The sequence below is a fragment of the Heteronotia binoei genome, chromosome 13 (assembly GCF_032191835.1).
Source record: "Heteronotia binoei isolate CCM8104 ecotype False Entrance Well chromosome 13, APGP_CSIRO_Hbin_v1, whole genome shotgun sequence".
NCBI lineage: Eukaryota > Metazoa > Chordata > Lepidosauria > Squamata > Gekkonidae > Heteronotia > Heteronotia binoei.
The window spans coordinates 24,737,766-24,758,963 of record NC_083235.1 but is presented as its reverse complement, the minus strand read 5'-3'; the positions used below and the strand labels follow the sequence as shown (position 1 = coordinate 24,758,963).

The following is a 21,198-nucleotide window of genomic DNA, read 5'->3' as shown; positions in this document are numbered from 1 at the left end:
AAATGAGTACCCAGCTTGCTGGAGGTGGAGGAAGTGTAGATGACTGGGGGAGGCAATGGCAAGCCACCCCGTAAAAAAGTCTGCCATGAAAACATTGTGAAAGCAACGTCACCTCAGAGTCGAAAATGACTGGTGCTTGCACAGAGGGCTCTTTGTTTAAAAAAACCTGACTCTTAACCACTGCGCCACACTGGCTCCAACAGTCAATACCCCACTCCCTGCTGTCTATAGTTGTCAGAACACAACCCAGAGACCTCTTCTCTCATCCTGTCCCTCTGCCTTTCCTTTCCACACAGCAGGTTGTTGAAGGAACGTAGCAGAACACACTTAGTAGTTGCTTATTTCTTCTGTGCCTCAGTATTGAAATGGACTGTCCAGGTAGGAGAAAACTGAAGTGGCAGGAAGAGACACTTTATCACATCTGTCAAATCAATCTTTTTCTGGGATCTGATGCTGAAACAGAGAACCAAATACTCACGGGTGTGGCTCATACCTTTAAGAACTCCTCATGAAGACATCTTATGAGAAGAACCAAGAGCAGAATGCGGTCAGCGAGACAAGGCAATAGGAAGTTTCACATGCACTATCCAGAACCCCTTTCATAATTGGCATTCTTCATTCAGGGAGGGGGCTGGGGCTTTGGGGAAGAGCCTCTGCTTTGCATGCAGAAGGTTCTGGGTTCAATCCCCTGCATCTCCGAGCCAAAAGGACCAGGCAGGAGGACTGGGGAACTGCTGCCAGTCTGAGAAGATAATACTGAACTTTATGCACTGATGGTCTCATTCAGTAATAGGCAGATTCATAGGTTCGTGTATTCCAGGAATGTCTGAACTCCTGCAATTCATGAAACCTGTGAAACCTATCAGGCAGCTAGCAGTCATCTGCTTCCCCGAGCAACTGGCTGTCTGCTTCCTTCTCCCTTTCTCTTGCTTCCTTTTGCATCACAGCCTCTATTATCTCCATTTGCTGAGACTCCTCCCTTGGGGTGGAGGGATAGTTTGCTTTGCCAGGCCCTTTCAATAGCACAGCAGAGGTACTGAGCCAAGCCTCTCTTTCTTCTTTTGTCTGAAGCTCCTCCCCCTTCTGGTCCCCTGGGGAAGGAAAAAGCCAGAGCTTCCTTTGCCCAGTTCCCTGGATCACATGGGAGAGATACAAAGAAAGCACCTGTATGACCAACAAGTGCTAATGTTTTAATCATGTTTTATTTTTAAGTTTTAAAAAAATCTTGTTTTGTCTGTGTCCTTTATAAAATTTATATCTCTGCTACCTTTCATTACACTTTATGACACACAAGGTCTCATTTATGTCAGATCTGGCCCTCATAACAAAGAGTTTGACACCCCTGGCTTAGTCTGGCAGCCGCTCCCAAGAGTCTCAAGAAGCCTTATATATTATCTGCTACCTGATCCTGTTAACTGGAGATGCCTGTGATTAAATCGGGGATCTCCTACATACCCAACACATACTCTATCACTGAGCTCTGGTCCTCCATGAAACAAATGCCCCCTCCCCAAACCTTCCCACTCAACAAGCTGTTAAGCAGTACACTAGTGGGCATTTTGAGCTGCAGCGGAATAGGGGAACCGCAAAAGACACACTCTGTGGGTGCAAGCGCTCCGCTACAGCCAACCCAGACTGGCTGGCCCAAGGTCACCTGCAGCAAGCTTCCATGGCAGAGTGGGGCTTCAAACCTGGGTCTCTCAGGTCCTAGTCCAACGCCCTGAACACTGCACCACATGGACTGCACAGGTAGAGGCCTTCAAGGTGACATGGTGGTGGGAAGTGGTGTCAAGTGGCAACCAAATTATGGCAGCCCCGTGATTTTTTCAAGGCAAGGGATGCTCAGAGGTGGTTTGCCATTGCCTGCCTCTGCATAGCGACCCTGGACTTCCTTGGTGGTCTCCCATCCAAGTGCTAACCAGGGCCAACGCTGCTTAGCTTCCGAGATCTGATGAGACCGGACTAGCCTGGGCCATCCAGGGCAGGGCAAGGACTGAGGGGTGGGACAGAAACTGTAAAATAAAGTAGGCAGCTTTTCAGCTTGAATATCACTGAATGGCTCATCCATCATCGATAGCTCCCGCCACAAAACCCCTGCTGAACAAATCCCTACTCAAAGAAGGGGCCACTCGAGCACATTAGTTTTTAAAAATTTTATTTATAACAATATCTGTGTTTTTTATTTTTTTTGCTTTTGTTTTTAGTTGTAAAGTAATCCGGCAAAAATTATTAAAACATTTGTTTTCCCCCCCTCCCACAAAAAAAGGCTGAGGAGATCTCCTTCCCTCCCCCCCCCACACATGCGTGTCATTTCTACTATAAAAGCTAGTTCATTTTATTTTATTTTATTTTTGATCTCTTTTCATTTTTAAAAAAAGCATGTCGGAGAGAAACAAAAATAGAAACAACGTTGAACCTCTTTCCAGGAGAAAAATTAAAAAAAAAAAAAGGATGACCGAAGTTATAGCAAGGGAGGGAATTCAGAAAGAGGGGAGGAAGGATTGTTATAAACTCAAGTTTTAAAAATTTGGACGCAGGTGCTAAAATAAAAGCGAGATATGATCAAAATATATCCCCCCCCTCAACCCTAAAAAAAATAATAAAAACTCTTGGAAATAAAATATTTTCAGCAATACATTTAGCATGAAGGGAAATCTGGAAACTCTACGAAGTACTGTGGGCATGTAAAGAAGAGCTTTCTCCATAGCTGATTTTGTTGGTGGGGTTTTGACAGTCCACACTTGCGCGATCCAGCTAGATCCACCGGCTCTGCCATTTGGATCGGCAGGAATCGGCCCAGCGGATCTGGAGGCGAAGCATGTATGAGACCTGAAAGGGTCTCCATCTCACCACCCATACAGAGTGATCTAATTCTTGTGGAATGTGATTTGTAGGCCCCTGCCTACTTATCTGATGCAGAAAAGCCACACGCTGGATAGAGGGGACAAAAGGTAGGCTATCAGTAGCCTGGAATCTTGTTGGTCGGGAAAGGTTAAGGCGTAGCAAGGAGAAGATGTAGCAGGGACTCCTTTGCATATTAGGCCACACACCCCTGATGCAGCCAATCTTCCTGGAGCTTACAGGGCTCTTAGTACAGGGCCTACTATAAGCAGGAGGATAGGCTACATCAGGGAGGTGTGGCATAATATGCAAAGGAGTTCCTGCTACAAAAAAAGCCCTGATTATAGGTGAGACAGATTTAAGACTGATGGAAGAAGACAGTGTGCCACTCAGGGAACGTTGATGGAACATCTACCGCAGAGATTATTCAGTGGGGGTCCATAGAGCCCCCCAGTGGTCCACTGTGCTCCTTAGAAGGTCTGCAAAATTGCCACAAAAATAATGGAAGAGAATACTGAAGGCCTTTTTCAAGAACAGAGGCACATGCTAAAATTCAAACTAAGCTCCTCGCATAGAGATGAGAAGGGGGAGTGGGGCGGTTGCTAGATTTGCCTAAACTCTGTCCTAGGGAGATGTTTGCTGATTCTGCTCAAGGATGCGAGCAGCCAGTGACATTTTTACCTAAAGCAAGACCGGAAGTGGATTTGCAACCGTCTCGAGGGATTTCAGAAGTGTTTTGGGTGAAAGATTATTATACACGTCTGTAGGCTGGAATAACTGGCTCTCACCCCTCAAGCAAAACTGAATTGGGGACCCCTCCTTAGGCCAAACTGCTAAGGAGACTCCAGGGAAGACAAAAGTGATTTGACAAGACTAGTCAAGTTGCTCAGGGAGGGGTGGTGGTGGAGGCCTCCCTATCACAAGTCTCTTTCCTCATCCCACGAGTTCAATGCAACGGGATCAGAACGGAAAAGGAACTGAGCTTTTCAAGTTACTTCCCATGTAAAGGCTGTAATGAAACGAACAAACGGACAACAGGATTGGTCCCTGCTACATCAAAAAGCAACAAGAGCCGGACTGTCTTTGCACAGCATTTTTTTTAAGGGGGGGGGGGGTTAGTTGAACTAAATTCAGACTGGGATTATATGCAGCCCAAAGAATTTTCTTTTTTTTCCCCGTACAGGAGAGAGAAGCAGCAGATTCCCCCCTTTGTAACTGATAACTTTTCCTGACGCCCCTTCAATCGCTTCCCTACCACCTTTCTACCCAAAGAGAGTTTGCCCAAGGCAGCTCCTGTTTGTTCATCGCTGCCCCCGCCCCACCCGGAAGGGCCTGAAATGCAGGGCTGGGATTCTAGCAGGAGCTCCTTTGCATATTAGGCCACACATCCCTGATGTAGCCAATCCTCCAAGAGCTTACAAAAAAGAGCCTTGTAAGCCCTTGGAGGATTGGCTGCATCAGGGGTGTGTGGCCTAATATGCAAAGGAGCTCCTGCTAGAATTCCACCCCTGCTGAAATGTATTACAAGTCTGAAAAAGCACAGTAACTTAAATGGCAAAGGAAGGAAAGGTGGACCGACTTGTGCATTGGGGGGGGGGGGGGAGAGAAAAAAGAAAAAGAAGCAGCCAGGTAAGATTATGAAGCCCTTCAACCCAAACTCAGGGTTTTTTTTTTCCTCATGGTTTCCCCTCCACCTCCCAAAGTTGCCTTTAACTCCGGCCACCCCGGAGTCCGGTGACAGAGATTCAGCGGCTGGTAGATGAAAGGGAATATACAGGTAATAATACTGCTCACATATAAAAGTAATAATCCTTCATTTGTACATTTATACAGTATCTCTTGCTCCCCCCCTACCCGCCCCAACCCATCCTGTCTCTTTTCACCCAGGTCTCTGTCTGGGCCGGCGGCCCCTTCCCCCCGATCCCTATGCCAGGGGGTTGCCCAGGTCATCCTCTGCCCCTCTCGACAGCAGCTCCCGCTTTTCGTCCGTGCTGGCTAGTGAGTTGCGGCTGTTGTGGGCCCCCATGTAGAGCGTGGCGTACACCGGGTTTGTGAAGTTTGTGGGCTGGAGAGGAGAGAGACACAGAGAAAGGATGTGAGGGACTGATGGAGAAGAGAGCAGAACAGGTTTCACATACATATAATGGGGGGGCTGTGGGGGCCCTGCCCTGACTTCCTGTTGGGTGCCCCGACTCAGGCTCCCCTGACCTTCCCTCCTTCCCCTAACCTTAATGCAGAGGAGACTCAGATTATCATTTGTTACTCTTGGGGCTTGCAGGGGGGTTTTGGTAGAAAAAGCCCAGCAGGAACTTATTTGCATGTTAGGTCACACCCCCTGATGTCACCATTGTTCCACACAGGGCTTTTTTGTAGAAAAAGCCTAGCATGAGTTGATTTGCATATTAGGCCACACCCCTGGCACCAAGCCAGCTGGAACGGCATTCCTGCTCAAAAAAAGCCCTGGGGGTTTGATACCGTAAAGGTGGGAGTCAGAGCCTTTCCTTGGCCACAGGTACCCACAGAACGTTGGTTGTGTGCTGCACCACGCATACACATGGCCAAAGGCTACTGGTGGGAGATCACCACTCTGCCATTAACTCCCACTGCTTTATAAATCGTAGTGTCTTGAGTCGTAGTGATCCCATGGGCTTCAATGGGACACAGAAGGGTGTCCCTGTTTAGGACAGCACTGCATGGTGGTTTTTAGCAGCCAGGAATAAGCAAAGAAATTTGGGCTGCCTGAATATTTGGGAGAGAACCAGATGTGCAACAGACTAAGAACATCAGCTCAATTAGCTGTGGGACACCAGGGCACAAAAAGGGGGTATGGGTATCCCAGCACTCTCTAGTCCTGGCCTGAGCCTCTCGTGGGCTCTGCTTCCTTGATTTCCTTCACTCTCTTTCAGGGCTTTTTTTGAGGCAGGAAATTCTTTGCAAATTAGGCCACACCCACCCCTGCTGTAGCCAATCCTCCAAGAGCTTACAGTAGGCCCTGTAATAAACTCTGTAAATTCTTGGAGGATTGGCTACATTGGGGTGGGTGTGGCTTAATACGCAAAGGAGTTCCTGCTACAAAAAAAGCCCTGTTCTCCTGTATGTAGAGCATTGCACAAGGTTTTCAGATTCTTTTCAGGCACTCTTGTGGGCTTCTCTCGCCTTCCCCAACTCTTAGAGCTCAAGATACCCTCACGTTAGCTTTTCCGTTTCACTCCCCCCTCCCTCCTTTCATACCTTGTCGGGGTCCAGAGCAAAGTCGGCATCTAGCAGCTCCCCCACGTCGTCGGCGTCGGGGTCCCCCTCGTACATCTTGTAGGTGGGGTTGCCGATCTCCACGTTCATGGCCCCGTTGGTCATGCGCTGGTGTTGGAAGCCCTTAGCCCTGGAGGGGGGGGGGGTGGAAATCGGGAAGGGCATGAGCAGGTGAAAACTTGTGGGCAAGACAATAGTGTGCAAACTGTTGTGTTATCTTGCAGACTCTGTGGATCAAAGGGGAAGCTACTTATTTTAGGTGAACAGGCATGTTCCCACAACCATGTCCAATGAGATAACACAAAGGCAAGGCTAGGACACTGTCCGGGGGAAAACTGCCAAAGAGAAAGGTGTTTAATCCCTTCCATGCCTGATGATTCTGTTCTGCAAAGCTCTCTCTCTAACCCACCTGGAGAAAATGCCATGCCAGGGGTGGGGTAGGAGCTGCAGAATCGCCAGACGGGGCATTTTAAGCCCTTTTCTCTCCAACATACCAACTCCACTGGGATATTCATCCTTGCATTTAATTTACAGTGGAAAGAGGTGGTTTGGGAGTGTGATACTCCCTTTGCAAAGTGTAGTCAAGTCACATCCAGTGTCCCCCCTAAGCTGAGTTAGCGTGAGCTAGCTCACAAATTTTTAGCCTCCAGCTCACACATTTTTGTCTTAGCTCAGGAACAATGTTTCCTTTAAGCTGCAGTCTTGTGAGCAAAAATACTGCTTAGTGAGCTACTGGCATTAAAGTTGTGAGCTGCTGCATAAATCAGTGTGCTCTGGGGTCATCCTTCCTGAGCTAAGAGAAAAATGTGTGAGCTGGAGACAAAAATCTGTGAGCTAGCTCATGCTAACTTGGTTTAGAGGGAACACTGCTCAGGAAGAATGACCCCAGAGCACAATAATTTATGCAGGAGTTCACAACTTTAATGCCAGTAGCTCATAGCTTTGATACCAGTAGCTCACAAAGTAGAATTTTTGCTCACAAGACTGCAGCTTAGAGGGAACATTGGTCACAGCCAACTTATGGCAATTCCATTCAGTTTTCAAGGCAAGAGATGTTCAGAGGTGGTTTGCCATTGCCTGCCTCTGCGTAGCGACCCTGGGCTTCCTTGGAGGTCTCCCAACCAAATACTAGCCAGGGCCGACCTTGCTCAGTTTCCAAGATCTGACAAGATTAGACAAACCTGGGTCATCCGGGTCAGGGCATTTGTGTATGTAAAAGGTAAAAGGTAGTCCCCTGTGCAAGCACCAGTCGTTTCCGACTCTGGGGTGACGTTGCATCATGACATTTTCACGGCAGACTTTTTACGGGGTGGGTTGCCATTGCCTTCCCCAGTCATCTACACTTTCCCCCCAGCAAGCTGGGTACTCAGTTTACCAACCTCGGAAGGATGAAAGGCTGAGTCAACCTGGAGCTGGCAACCTGAACCCAGCTTCTGCCAGGATTGAACTCAGGTCGTGAGCAGAGTGTTTGGACTGCAGCACTGCAGCTTTACCGCTCTGTGCCTTGGGGCTTGTATTTGTGTATGTACGTAGAGGTAAAAAGGTGCAGGAGAAAAACAAAGAAGAAATGGGATAGACCGGACAACCTTACCTAAACAGCATGTGGTGAAACTAATTATTAGCATAGACACAATCCAAGACTCACCCCCATCAACAGACCTTTACATCACCAGATGCGAGGTGCGACAGTACACTGGGAATGGGTTACATATGTGAATGTCTGATTTAGTCCCCAAAAGCCCCTCTGCCCATACTGCAACCAATACACACATGCCCATGCAACATCTCACCCACCATCCATTTCTCAGGGCCTCCTTACCCTTTAATCCGCTTCTTGTACCAGACCACAGCTCCAGCCACCAATATCACGAGCAGCAGCAGGAGGAGAGGGATGACAATGGAGACTGTTCCTGAAAAGGGAAGGGAGCTGCTGGTTACTGAAAGTCTGGGAGGGTCCCCCTCCATCAGCTGGCTTGGAGAAGGCACTTCTGTCTTTAAATCACGTTGCCAAGCCAAGCCAGCATTTAAAGTTAAAGTTGCTTTCTTGCCACCTCTCCTCCCTCATCTATTTGTCTGCCTGCCTCTCTCTCCCTGTCATGCGGTTCTCAAGCACCTGAGAGCCAGTTTGGTGTAGTGGTAAAGTCTGCGGACTCTTATCTGGGAGAACCGGGTTTGATTCTCTACTCCTCCACTTGCTGCTGCTGGAATGGCCTTGGGTCCGCCATAGCTCTGGCAGAGGTTGTTCTTGAAAGGACAGCTGCTGTGAAAACCCTCTCAGCCCCACCCTCCTCACAGGGTGTCTGTTGTGGGGGAGGAAGGTAAAGGAGATTGTGAGCCGCTCTGAGACTTCGGAGTGGAGGGCGGGATATAAATCCAATATCATCTTATTATTATTATTCTATTGGGCACTTATGTTAAGCAAGTTTGGTTACCCCTGGGCTAGGTAGATGTGCAAACCCTGCCCTTTTATACCTGCAGAATGAATCCCTGTATTCACAAGTATCAAAGAAGCGGCGGTATGTCTCACTCCCCATATCCAAATAATTGTTTCCAATTAAAGTGAGTGGCATTCACTTGCATGGGGAAGAAATATGAACTATGGCCTCAGGCTGTACTATTGTTGGAGTTACGGTCTTCTATTTTAATCTGTATGAATTATGTTTATGAGATATTTTAAATCTGTTGTGTTTAATGTGATATGTTTTATTTATTGCTATTGCAATGTTTTAATGTTGCAAGCCACCCTGAGCCTGCTTTGCAGGATAGGGCAAGGTATAAATCACAAATACAATAAAATAAAATAACAACCACGTGCTGTCCAGTTGCAACTGATCCATGGCGCTCACAGGGTTTTCCAAGCAAGGTATGAGCAGAGGTGCTTTGCCATCGCCTTCCTCTGCTCAGCAACCCATCTCCTTTGGGGGTCTCCTATCCAAGTACTGGCTAATCTTGATTGGCTGCTGAGCCCTGACAGGACTGGGCTGGAGTCAGGTCGCTGTGGGGAAGACTAAGGGATGCAATTTGGCACCTCCCTACAAAGGCTGTCATGCGCAGAATGTCTGGAGGGGTTGAACAGGGGAAACAAAGCAGTCCCCTGGGGAGGCAAGAGAACTCAGTTCCTCCTTCTTGCTCCGTATAACTCAAAAGCAGTCCTCGAATGTAAGCAGGGACCTGGAGCATAAAACGGGCCCTGCAGCATGCTTGGGATGATTACCGAAGGCCTGGACATGCCTTGTATACCTGTGGACGGGGCTTTTTTTTGTAGCAGGAACTCTTGTGCATATTAGGCCACACACCCCTGATGTAGCCAATCCTCTTGGAGCTTACAGTAGGCCCTGTAAGAAGAGCCCTTGATGTAGCCCTCTTGGAGGATTGGCTACATCACAGGTGTGTGGCTTAATACGCAAAGGAGTTCCTGCTACAAAAGACGCCGTGCCTGAGGATATCTCTAATGGTGTTCTGGGATGTCCCATTCCATGCAGACCTCATGAGAATTAGTCTCCCCATACCAGGGACCTCCATCGCACTGCAGCTTTCCTTACAAACAATGGGCTTTGCAATGCCTGACGCACACTCTGTGAGGCTCGCCTATGTCTGCATGCACTGGGCATCCATGCTGGTTGGTCCAAACCCACTATTACGCAACTATGTGTGTCTCCGTGGAAACCGTTTGGCTTATGTAGCTGAGTCATGTATGCTGACTTATGGTGGCGCTATGAATTAATGACCTCCAGAACGTCCTGTCAATAACAGCCATGCTCAGATCTTGCAAACTGAGGCTTCCCTGCTGAATCCATTCATGTGATGGTGGGTCTTCCTCTTTCCCTGCTGCCTTCAGCCTTTCCCAGCATTATTGCCTTTTCCAGTGAGTCTTGTCTTCACAGAACGTAACCAAAGTACGATAGCCTCAGTTTCAGGGGTGGAATTCTAGCAGGAGCTCTTTTGCATATTAGACCACACACCCCTGATATAGCCAATCCTCCAAGGGCTTACAAGGCTCCTTTTTGTAAGCTCTTGAAGGATTGGCTACATCAGGGGTGTGGCCTAATATGCAAAGGAACTCCTGCTAGAATTCCACCCCTCAGTTTAGTTATCTAGCCAGAGTTCAGGCATGATTTGGAAGAGTTCTGGCTTCTAGAACCCACTTAAGTTGTCTTTTTTGGCAGTCCACAATATCCATAAAACTCTCCCCCCAACAAAACATTACAAATGGACCAGTTTTCTTCCTATCAGCTTTCTTCACATCCAGCTTTCGTTACCCATCCCTAGTAATGGGGAATACCATACTTGCTCTTGCTTTTGGTCACCAGCAACACATCCTTACACTTAATGATCTTTTCTAGCTCCTTCATGACTGCCTTTCGCAGTCTCAGTCTCCTGATCTGCTGTACACTGCATTGGTCAGGCCACACCTGGAGTATTGTGTGCAGTTCTGGAGACCTCATGTAAAAAAGGATGTGGACAGAATGGAGCAGGTGCACAGGAGAGTGATGAGGATGATCAGAGGCCTGGAGACCAAGCCCTTGGAGGAAAGGCTGAGGGACCTAGGAATGTTCAGTCTGGAGAAGAGGAGGCTGAGGGGGGGGGCATGATTGCTCTCTCTGGAAGTATCTGAAGGGCAGTCACTTAGAGGAGGGCAGGGAGCAGTTCTTGTTGGCAGCAGAGGAGAGGACTTGTAATAATGGGTTTAATTAAGGGTGGGAAGGTACTGACTGGATATTAGGAGAAACCTTTTTACGGTAAGAGTTTTTCAACAGTGGAATCAACTCCCAAGGGAGGTGGTGAGCTCCCCCTCACTGGCAGTATTTAAGCAGCGGCTGGATGAACACTGATCAGGGATGCTGTAGGCTGATCCTGCACTGAGCAAGGAGTTGGACTAGATGGCCTATCTGGCCCTTTCCAAATCTGTGATTCTTGACAGCAGGAGAGGTCATGTGGGTTTCTCAGTGGTTCCTCTGATTGGTCTGGAAAGCCACCTCCCTTGGCAAACCCAAATGCTCCCCAGTCTCTGAATTCCCATTTCATACCCACCCTGTCGCTTGCTCACACATACATGTGCCTCCTATCAATCCCTACAGTCTCTTTCTTTGCTTCCCCATTCAACCTACGGTTGCTCTGCTGCTCGCTGTCCACAGATGTCTCGCACTGGTCCCCCATCACTTCTGCTGAGCACCTGCAGAAGAAGAAGAAGAAGACAGAAGCATGCAGGAGGATTGTGTGGCTGTGGGATAAGCCCAGGAAGACTCTTGGGGGAACACACTGAAAAGATAGCTTGGGAATGAATGAGGGATAAGAAAACAAGAGAAGCCATGTTGAATCAGGCCAATGGCCTATCCAGTCCAACACTCTGTGTCACACAGTGGCCCCCCCCCCCCAAAAAAAAACCAGTGCCATCAGGAGATCCACCAGTGGGGCCAAGACACTAGAAGCCCTCCCACTGTTGTCCTCCCAAGCACCAAGAATACAGAGCATCACTGCCCCAGACAGAAAGTTCCATCAATATGCTGTGGCTAATAGCCACTGATGGACCTCTGCTCCATATGTTCCATCCCCTCTTGAAGCGGTCTATGCTAGCACCGTCACCACCTTCTGTGGCAGTGAATTCCATGTATTAATCACCCTTTGGGTGAAGAAGTACTTCCTTTTATCCGTTCTAACCCGACTGCTCAGCGATTTCATTGAATGTCTACGAGTTCTCGTGTTGCGAGAAAGGAAGAAAAGTACTTCTTTCTCTGCCTTCCCTATCCCATGCATAATCTTGTAAACCTCTATCATGTCACCCCTCAGTCGACACTGGATGCCCAACATGGTGCCCCCGTGGGTGCCAGGATACCTGCCAATATATGTTTCTTGGTGCCCACTTGCCCTTTCCCCAGAGTCCCTTCTTATCAAAGTGAACAGCCCATTCTGCCTTTCCTCTATTTCACTGGGACAGGAGGTAGATCAAAAGATTGGGAACTCAAAACCTCCTTGTTGTCCCCGGGCCAAAGGAAGCCCGTTGAAATCTACGAGGGATAGGGCCTTCTCTGTAATGGCCCCTTCCTGGTGGAACCAGCTGCTGGAAGAGGTAAGGGCCCTGCAGGATCTTGCTCAATTCCGCAGGGCCTGTAAGACAGCCCTCTTCCGGCAGGCTTACAACTAACCGGCAATGAAATTTGAAATCGAGCATAGTTTTATAAGATTGCTGTGTGTTTTAATATTTTAATTATGTAAAATGTCTGAATTGTTTAAATTTTAATCATGTAAACTGTATGAAATGTTTAAATTTTTATATTCTCATGTTAGATTTTATATGCTGTAAGCCGCCCTGAGCCACCTGGTGGGAAGGGCGGGATACAAATTACAAATAAATAAATAATAAAAAAGAGCCTAAGAGGCACCAGCTGTGAATCTGCGGGCAACACCCATTTGAAAACAGCTGCCTCCATGGCTGGAAGGTGCTTGGCTTGGAGGCTCTTAACATTTCATAAAATCCTCACAATATTTTGAAACCGGACACAGCCTCCACGGCATCCATTTTGTGGATGGTCCCACGCACCCCTTGGCAGGCATGTTGCAGTGCCCTCTACCCAGGCCTCCCTGGGGGCAGGAGTTCACAGGAACAGAGCTCCGGAACCTCTAAATTTGATGGTGCTCTTTCTTTTTTACCTCCCCCCCCCCCACAACAAATACTTGCTTCTGGGCACCATTGTTCAACTCCACTGTCAGAATTTCACTGAACTCTTAAGATCTGACAAACTTCCTAATGTATTTCCCCACAAAAAATAGGAAAATAACCAAAACATATAAAGCAGACAGATGGAAATTTTCATCATGCTACTGTGGCCACATATAGAAGAAAGTAATTTTAAGTATGATGGGAGTAAGGTTTTATGTTGACAATCAGGGTTTGTTTGTTTGTTTGCAGAAAAAGCCCAGCAGGAATGCATTTGCATATTAGGCCACACCCTCTGATGCCGAGCCAGCCGGAACTGTGTTCCTGCTCCAAAAAAGCTCTGATAACAATGATAATTCAAGAAGCATTTTAAGGTAGATGCTGAGCTGATATAATACAGTACACCTTCCGGTGATGTCAGGGCGTCTGTGGCATAGCCAAATGAGTTGTGTTAATGAGCTCCAGCACCTCTTTTTCTACAAAATGACCCCTACCTCTACCTGCTTTCAAAATTTCAAATGTGCCTACAAGGTTGGGGCCCCCGGATTATGCTATTGCAGCTGCAAGTAACAAGAAGGTCAGTCAGCTGCTTGCATTCAACTATGGATTACAGGCAGGGAAATGCATTGGATTTCTAGGAGCCATCATATGGAGGAGGAAGAAAGTGCTGTGCTGGAGCCCACCCACAAATGTGTGTATGTGCGTGTGTGTGTGTTGGGAAGGGGGGGAAAGCTGGGTCCTGGGATGGTAGAAAAGGGAACAAGACTAGGGAATGTTATGCAGGGTTTTGTGGTTTGCAGGGGTGGAGTTCTAGCAGGAGCTCCTTTGCATATTAGACCACACACTCCTGATGTAGCCAATCCTCCAAGAGGTTACAAAACAGAGCCTTGTAAGCTCTCGGAGGATTGGCTACATCAGGGGTGTGCGGCCTAATATGCAAAGGAGCTCCTGCTAGAATTCCACCCCTGGTGGTTTGTGAAAAAGGAAAACTTTGCCATGCAAGGGGAAAGCTGGGCTTGTGCAAAATGGTAGGAGCAGGGAACCGGTGTCTTTTGTCTAGAGGCAGACACAGATTGGGGGAATGCGAACTGGTGGGTCAAGCAGCAGGAAGTAAGGTGGCGTTTATCCACTCTGATTTGGAGCAGGCAGGCGTACCTCTCCCTCCCCCAATGAACCTCCCAACTTACTGGCATTTTGGCATGGAGGTTTCTAGATTCATGGTGCACGTGCCCCCGTTTTGGCAGTAGCTGTCGCATGTCAAGCAGCTGGGGGCTATCCTGCCATCCGGACACCTGGAAGTGGAGGGAGAGGCAGTCAGAATGGCACAGGCCTCCACCCACAAACCCATTACAGACCAGTACCTCTAGGACCACATGCTATGGCAAGTCACTGCTCTGAAATTATACTTCCGTTTCAGCCTCACTGACCCAGCCTCCTCCCTTGTATTGTCTTACTGTGTGCCATCTTCTTCTTTTTTTAATGTTATGCTTCTCAGCTCCTAGCCTGATCCCAAGGGATGGAATTCTAGCTGGAGCTCCTTTGCATATTAGGCCACACGCCCCTGATGTAGCCAATCTTCCAAGACCTTACAAGGCTCTTTTTTTGGCTACATCAGGGGTGTGTGGCCTAATATGCAAAGGAGCTCCAGCTAGAATTCCACCCCTGCTGATCCCTAAACTGCCAGCAACAGGAGCTGACCAGGAGACCCTGCAGTTTAACAGCCAGAGATGATTCTGATAGAGTGGGGACCTAACGTGATGCCCCTGAACACCATGGTGCCTGCCAACACCTTTTCTGATGTCCATCAAGCGCTTTTAGGTGGGGCTTTTAAACCAGGAGGGCTTCTGATTGTCTGTGCGGATCAAAGAGCATCCTATTAAATAGAACTTCTGCCTGAAATACTGAGCTGTTACTGTTAGAATTATCCATAACCTTGTTTCCTGACACAGAAGAAGAAAGCAGAAGAGGAGGAGGAGATTGGATTTATACCCCGTCCTTCACTACCTGAAGGAGTCTCAAAGTGGTTTACAGTCTCCTTTCCCTTCCCCATCTCACAACAGACACCTTGTAAGGTAGGTGGGGCTAAGAGAGCTCTGACAGAAACTGCTCTTGAGAGGAACAGCTTTGTGAGAACTTGTCCGTAATATCAAGTAAACTCACCATGCTAGCAAATGATGTCTATTAAATAATACACAATTCTTTACAGTTTTATAAACACCTCAATATTTTACACAACAGCTTTTTGATAACACAGATAACACAGAATTGTATACTATTTAATAGACATAATAATTTGCTAGCACCATGAGTTTACTTGATATTACGGATTTGTTACTCCCGTAGTTCCAGTATTTGTTATTGTTGTGAGAACTTGTGGCTGACCCAAGGCCACACAAGTAGATGCATGTGGAGGAGAGGGGAATCAAACCCGGTTTTCCTGGACAAGAGTCTGCGCACTTAATCACTACACCAAACTGCCTCCTGTGGCAGCCATTTTGTGATTGTTCACATTGACCTGTGTCAGAATTCCAAAGGTGACTACAGGCTCAAAGTTTGGGGACCCCTGTAACACAGCAAGGCCAACCACTGACAAAGTTCCTTGACAAAGAGCAGCTGTCCGATTTACTTTGCTGAACAGCTGACGGGAAGGAGCCATACGGAAATCTTGGCTGTGTGTCCAGCATTCTCACCGCCAAAGCCAGCTATACCCTAAGCAGCCCTCTGCTGCTCCTCTTCAGTGTCTACTCCTTTTCCTCCCAGTCACTCACCAGTTCCCCCATGCCACATCTTAAGCTGTCCCTCCTCAATGTCTGCCTGGCTCAAGAAGCCCAAAGCACCCTTGACCCATCCACCCATTCAGCACCAGCCCAGCCCTGATGCCGGCGTTGGGCACGTACGTGCAGGTGACGTTGCCGCTCTGCTTGTTGATGGAGCAGTTGCCCTTGAGGCAGCGGTCACACTTGTTATGCTGGCAGCGGTCCCCGTAGTAATTCGGCAGGCAGCGACACTGGCGGGTTCCAGAGACTGTCAGCTGGCAGATGCCATTATTCTCACAGTAGTTAAAGCACTGGCCTGTAGAGCAGGGGAGAGAGAGAGGGGGTGTGGCACAGGATGAGGACCAAGGACTCAACAGTATGCATTGTTCTAGCAATCAGCCACTCTCCTGTGACCCTTGATCCCAGTGGCCTCAAGCATCTCCTAAAACAGGAGTGTCAAAGGCATTTGTTATGACATAAATGAGACCATGTCAGACCGGGCCAGGCTATGTCAGGCTGGGCCATGTGTGCACCTATTTAAGACTAGGTAGCAGAGATAAACTTTTAAAGGACACAGACAAACACGAGTAAAGTGGTGTTGTTTTTTAAAAAAACTTAAAACATTAGCACTTGTTGGTCTTAAAGGTGCTTTCTTTGTATTTCTCTCATGGGATCCAGGGAACTGGGCAAAGGAAGCTCTGGTTCTTTCCTTCCTTCCGCAGGGAGAGGAGCCTCAACCAATGGAGAAAATCAAAGGTTCTGCTCTGTAGCTCCTGTGCAATGGAGCAAGCCTTGTAAAGCAAGCTGAGATGCAGAAGCAAGCAAGAGAGAGGGAGAAGGAAGCAGACAAGAGCCAGTTGCTTGGGGGCCTGATTCAGCCCTTGGGCCACATGTTTGACACTAAGAACATCAGAAGAGCCCTGCTGGATCAGACCCGCGGTCCATCTAGTCCAGCATCCAGTCTCACACAGAGACCAGCCAGTTCCCTGGATGCTCTGTTGCTGGCCATCCAGGGAACTGATTGGCCACTAAGTGAGACAGGATACTGGGCTAGATGGACCAACAGGGCAGAGAGGCCGAGGCCTTCCCCTGATGTTGCCTCCTGGCTCTGGGATTCAGAGGCTGAGTGCCTCAGGATGTGGAGGTTCTTCGAGCTAACTCTCTTGGATCTAACCACCATCCCCCTCAAATCTGATATTTTACTCAAATCTGTTTTTTAAGTGATTTTAGTAACAAAAAAGTGCTAGGTTCAGAGCATAGCTGAAGTACAAGAGTCTGTAGTACAATACACAAATTTGAGTCCAGGAGCAGCAGACAGGCCAACATTTCTGGGCTCTGAGCTGTGCATTGAAAATTGTTCTAAATTTAAAATGAAAACAAAAACAGAATTGGGGGGGGGGAGGAGTCAAAGCTCCCTCTGTCAGATGGGAAGGTGCAAAGCCATGCACATGCTCTCTTCTCATGCTCTAGAGAAATGCGGAGACAAAACGCCTGTTTTATTGACAAGGAATGTATTAACTATGGCGTTCCCGCTATTATGCGTGAAAATCAGAGAAAGCTAGGAATTCTGGATTGACAAGGATGATGACTGTATAATTTCTGGCACTACTGGACCTAGAAAATCACACATAATATACAAGATTGGTCCCCAGAAGAAGGATTAGAGATCCAAAATGGCTTGCTAAGCAGACCGGTTCTCTGTTGGAGCTTTTCTCCAATATAGCACTGGAATGTAATACAGTGGCTTTGTGTCATATAAGGACAGTAGTAGCATTGTGGAACTAATGAGGTTTTAACTTTCTGCATGAATGATTTGTTTTGTAGAGATGACACTCTTTTTGTATTTTGATACTATATAATCATTACACAGTCAGAACTGTGTTTTAACACGGAGAGTTTTATCTTTGTTGTAGGATACAGGTGAAGGCAGGCAAGGCCAAAAAGGAGGCAACAGGTCTGGAGACAGCAACAGAAAAGGAAGCTGCCTTAGACTCGATCAGAACCTTGGTCCATCACAGTCAGTATTGTCTACTTAGACTGGCAGCAGCTCTCCAGGTTCTCCGGCAGAGGTCTTTCACTTCACCTACTGCCAGGAGCTTTAACTAGAGAGGCCGGGGACTGAACCTAGGACTTTCTGAATACCAAGCAGAGGCTCTGCCACTGAGGTTTCTCAGACCACTGAGTGGCTCTGATCTGGCAGTCTTTAGAAGAAGATATTGGATTTATATCCCGCCCTTTACTCAGAGTCTCAGAGCAGTCACAATCTCTTTTACATTCCTCCCCCACAACAGACACCCTGTGAGGTAGGTGGGGCTGAGAGAGCTCTTACAGCAGCTGCCCTTTCAAGGACAACTCTGCGAGAGCTATGGCTGACCCAAGGTCCTTCCCAGCAGCTGCAAGTGGAGGAGTGGGGAATCAAACCTCATTCTCCCAGATAAGAGTCCGCACACTTAACCAGACTGGCTCTCAAAATGGCCAGGGATTGTCACATGACCCACTCAGACCAACTGTTGGTCAAATGCTTCCTTGTGGGTCTTCCTGCAGTGGCCAGAATTGAATGCTGGCACAAAGATGAAGCCCCATTGGATACTCCTCCAGACCCTTGCAGGCACAAGCACGGACAGGCACTTACGGTATTGGCACTTGTCACCGATGAACTCAACAGGGCAGCGGCAGTTGGGCTGGTTGCCCTGGTTGACGGAGCAGGTGCCGTTGTTGAGGCAGTAGTCTGTGCACAACTGCTTGTTGCACTGGGAGCCGGTGTAGCCGTTGGGGCAGCGGCAAGTTGGCACCCCTAATGCAGGCAAGGGAGAGAACAGAAGTAGTTAGCAGGGCTGAGCCAACAGGAGTGGTTTTGTTTTGTACAGAGGTCTACGGCTTGTTCAGCCCTCGTGGCCACTAAGGTGCCGCACTGAAGAAAAAGGAGACCTCCAAGGAAAAGCAATACCTAATAGAAATATTTCTTCCTTGGAATCAGGTAATCGTTTCCTGTTCACCACTTTCCACGCTCACTAGAAGTACAAATAGCAAATGCGTGGAACAGGCTTCCCCAGGAGCTGGTGGGCTCTCCTTCATTGAAGGTTTTCAAACAGAGGCTAGATTGGCCATCTGACAGCAACGCTGATTCTGTGAACTCAGGCAGATCATGAGAAGGAGGGCAGGAAGGGGTGCATCAGTGTTTCGTTCTCTTGCTCTTTCTTATACAACCAGGGAAATGCTGGTCGCCACTTTGGGGTCAGGAAGCAATTTTCTCCAGGCCAGTTTAGCCAGAGATCCTGGAGGGTTTTTATGTTGTTGCTGTTGCCATCTTCTGGGCATGAAGCAGGAGTCACTGGGGGTGTGGGAGGAGGTATTTGGGAATTCCCTGCATTGTGCAGGGGGCTGCACTAGATGACCCTGGAGGTGATGGAAGTCTGAGATGACTCTGGGTGATGGAAGTCTGAAAGGAAATCTGGATGGAAAGGAATTCAATTCTGGTACCTAGCTGGTGTTTTGGGGGGCCCTAAGATCATAGAATCATAGAGTTGGAAGGGACCTCTAGGGTCATCTAGTCCAGGGGTGGGGAACAGTGGCTCTCCAGATGTTTTTTGCCTACAACTCCCAATCAGCCCCAGCTATTGGCCATGCTGGCTGGGGGTGATGGGAGTTGTAGGCAAAAAACATCTGGAGAGCCACTGTTCCCCACCCCAGATCTAGTCCAACCCCCTGCACAATGCAGGAAACTCACAAACACTTCCCCCTAAAGTCACAGGATCTTCATTGCTGTCAGATGGCCATCTAGCCTCTGTTTAAAAACCTCCAAGGAAGGAGAGCCCACCACCTCCCGAGGAAGCCTGTTCCACTGAGGAATCGCTCTAACGGTCAGGAAGTTCTTCCTAATGTTGAGCCAGAAACACTTTTGATTTAATTTCAACCCACTAGTTCTGGTCCTACCTTCCAGGGCCACAGAAACAATTCCACACCATCCTCTATATGACAGCCCTTCAAGTACTTGAAGATGGTGATCATATCACCTCTCAGCTGCCTCATCTCCAGGCTAAACATCCCCAGCTCCTTCAACCTTTCCTCATAGGACTTGGTCTCCAGACCCCTCACTATCTTCGTCGCCCTCCTCTGGACCCGTTCAAGCTTGTCTATATCCTTCTTAAAATATGGTGCCCAAAACTGAACACAATACTCCCGGTGAGGTCTTACCAGAGCAGAGTAAAGCGATACCATCACATCACGTGATCTGGATACTATACTTGTTGATACAGCCCAAAATTGCATTTACCTTTTTAGCCACCGCATTACACTGTTGACTCATGTTCAGCGTATGATCCACTAAGACCCCTAGATCCTTTTCGCACAAACTACTGCTAAGACAAGTCTCCCCAATCCTATAACCATGCATTGGATTTTTCCTACCTAAATGCAGAACTTAACATTTATCCCTGTTAAAATTCATTTTATTGATTTTAGCTCAGTTTTCCAGCCTGTCAAGGTCATCCTGTATCCTGTTTCTGTCTACTTCTGTGTTTGCAACCCCTCCCAATTTAGTATCATCCGCAAATTTAATAATAATCATTCTTTTGTTAATTCTGAACTCTGTTCTCAGATGACACGTTAGATTCTGAGATCAGATCTAAGGAGACACAAAAACTATGGGTTTTGTGTCAGAGCTTTGAAACAAAAATGGATTGGCACTGCCTCAGGGAAGTCCACCCCTAAGGTCTTGAGGCAGAATGCTACCTTCTCTTTCTGTGGTGATGGGTCTTTCCAAGCCACGTCCATGCCCCACTTCTCTGTGCATCCCACCTGATTTCACCCGTCTTTCCGCATCACTCCACTCACCAGATATGGAAGCAGCACAGGTGCCCCCATTCTGACAGTAGTTAGAGCACTGGTCAAACTGGCATTTGTCCCCATTGTAGCGGGGCTGGCATCGACATTTGGGCTGTTTACGGGCATTCAGGAAGCAGCTACCGCCATTGAGACAAACCAGGTCACAAGTGTCAGTGGCTGGAGCTACAAAGGACAGAAAAGAAAGTGAGTTTCACGGCACAATTCCAAGGCACTCATCCAGATCTAAAGAAGTGTGTGTGTGTGTGCATGTGCACCTCAGATTTCTTGTACACATTTCATAGTGCAAAGGATCATATGAACCTTGAAAGACCAGAAATGCCATATAATCTTTTGGTAGATAGGAGGGAGAGAGATTGCTCGGGATGTTGAATGCTGAGGCTCAATGCTAACCTCTTTCTGCGGTGATGGGCTTAAGCTGGTTAGCCAGCTGTGGCTATTTGTGGAGAAAACAGGTCGTAGTCATGGTAATATGTCTCAGTAATATCTTTGCTGGACTACTGTAACAGCCAATAAGTGGGGCTGCCCTTGAAGATGATTTGGAAACCTCACCCAGTGCTAAAACACAGTTGCAAAAGTACTGAGTGGGACCAGCCAAAATAATCATATTAAGTCACTACTTTCTAATGTTCAGGGCTCCCAGTTTATTTCCACAACCAGTTCAAGATTCTGTTTTTTGCATTTAAAGTCCCCTATGGGCTTGGGTGCCAAATATACAAAAGACCAGGCCTCATTTTGGGCAGGAGCTCACAGGAGTGGAGCTCCGGAACATCTAAATTTTATTGTGTTCTTTCTTTCTTAACCGCACCCCCTCCCCAAAAAACCCCTTGCTTCTAGGCTCCATAGTTCAACCCC

General features: G+C 47.9%; 1 protein-coding gene across 6 annotated transcripts in view; it reads right to left on the bottom strand.

The window, feature by feature from the left end:
* Positions 1–2,138: 2,138 nt before the first annotated feature.
* LRP1 (LDL receptor related protein 1) overlaps positions 2,139–21,198 on the bottom strand; it is a 518,071-nt gene continuing 499,011 nt past the window's right edge. For all 6 annotated transcript variants that reach the window (XM_060252267.1, XM_060252262.1, XM_060252264.1 and 3 more), the window contains 8 exons: positions 20,335–20,508; positions 18,134–18,295; positions 15,643–15,817; positions 13,933–14,037; positions 11,199–11,263; positions 7,910–8,000; positions 6,073–6,220; positions 2,139–4,906 (listed from right to left, as the gene is read on the bottom strand). In XM_060252267.1, coding sequence (XP_060108250.1) covers positions 4,766–4,906; positions 6,073–6,220; positions 7,910–8,000; positions 11,199–11,263; positions 13,933–14,037; positions 15,643–15,817; positions 18,134–18,295; positions 20,335–20,508 — 1,061 coding nt within the window. In that variant the 3' untranslated portion in view covers positions 2,139–4,765. The remainder of the gene's footprint in view (positions 4,907–6,072; positions 6,221–7,909; positions 8,001–11,198; positions 11,264–13,932; positions 14,038–15,642; positions 15,818–18,133; positions 18,296–20,334; positions 20,509–21,198) is intronic.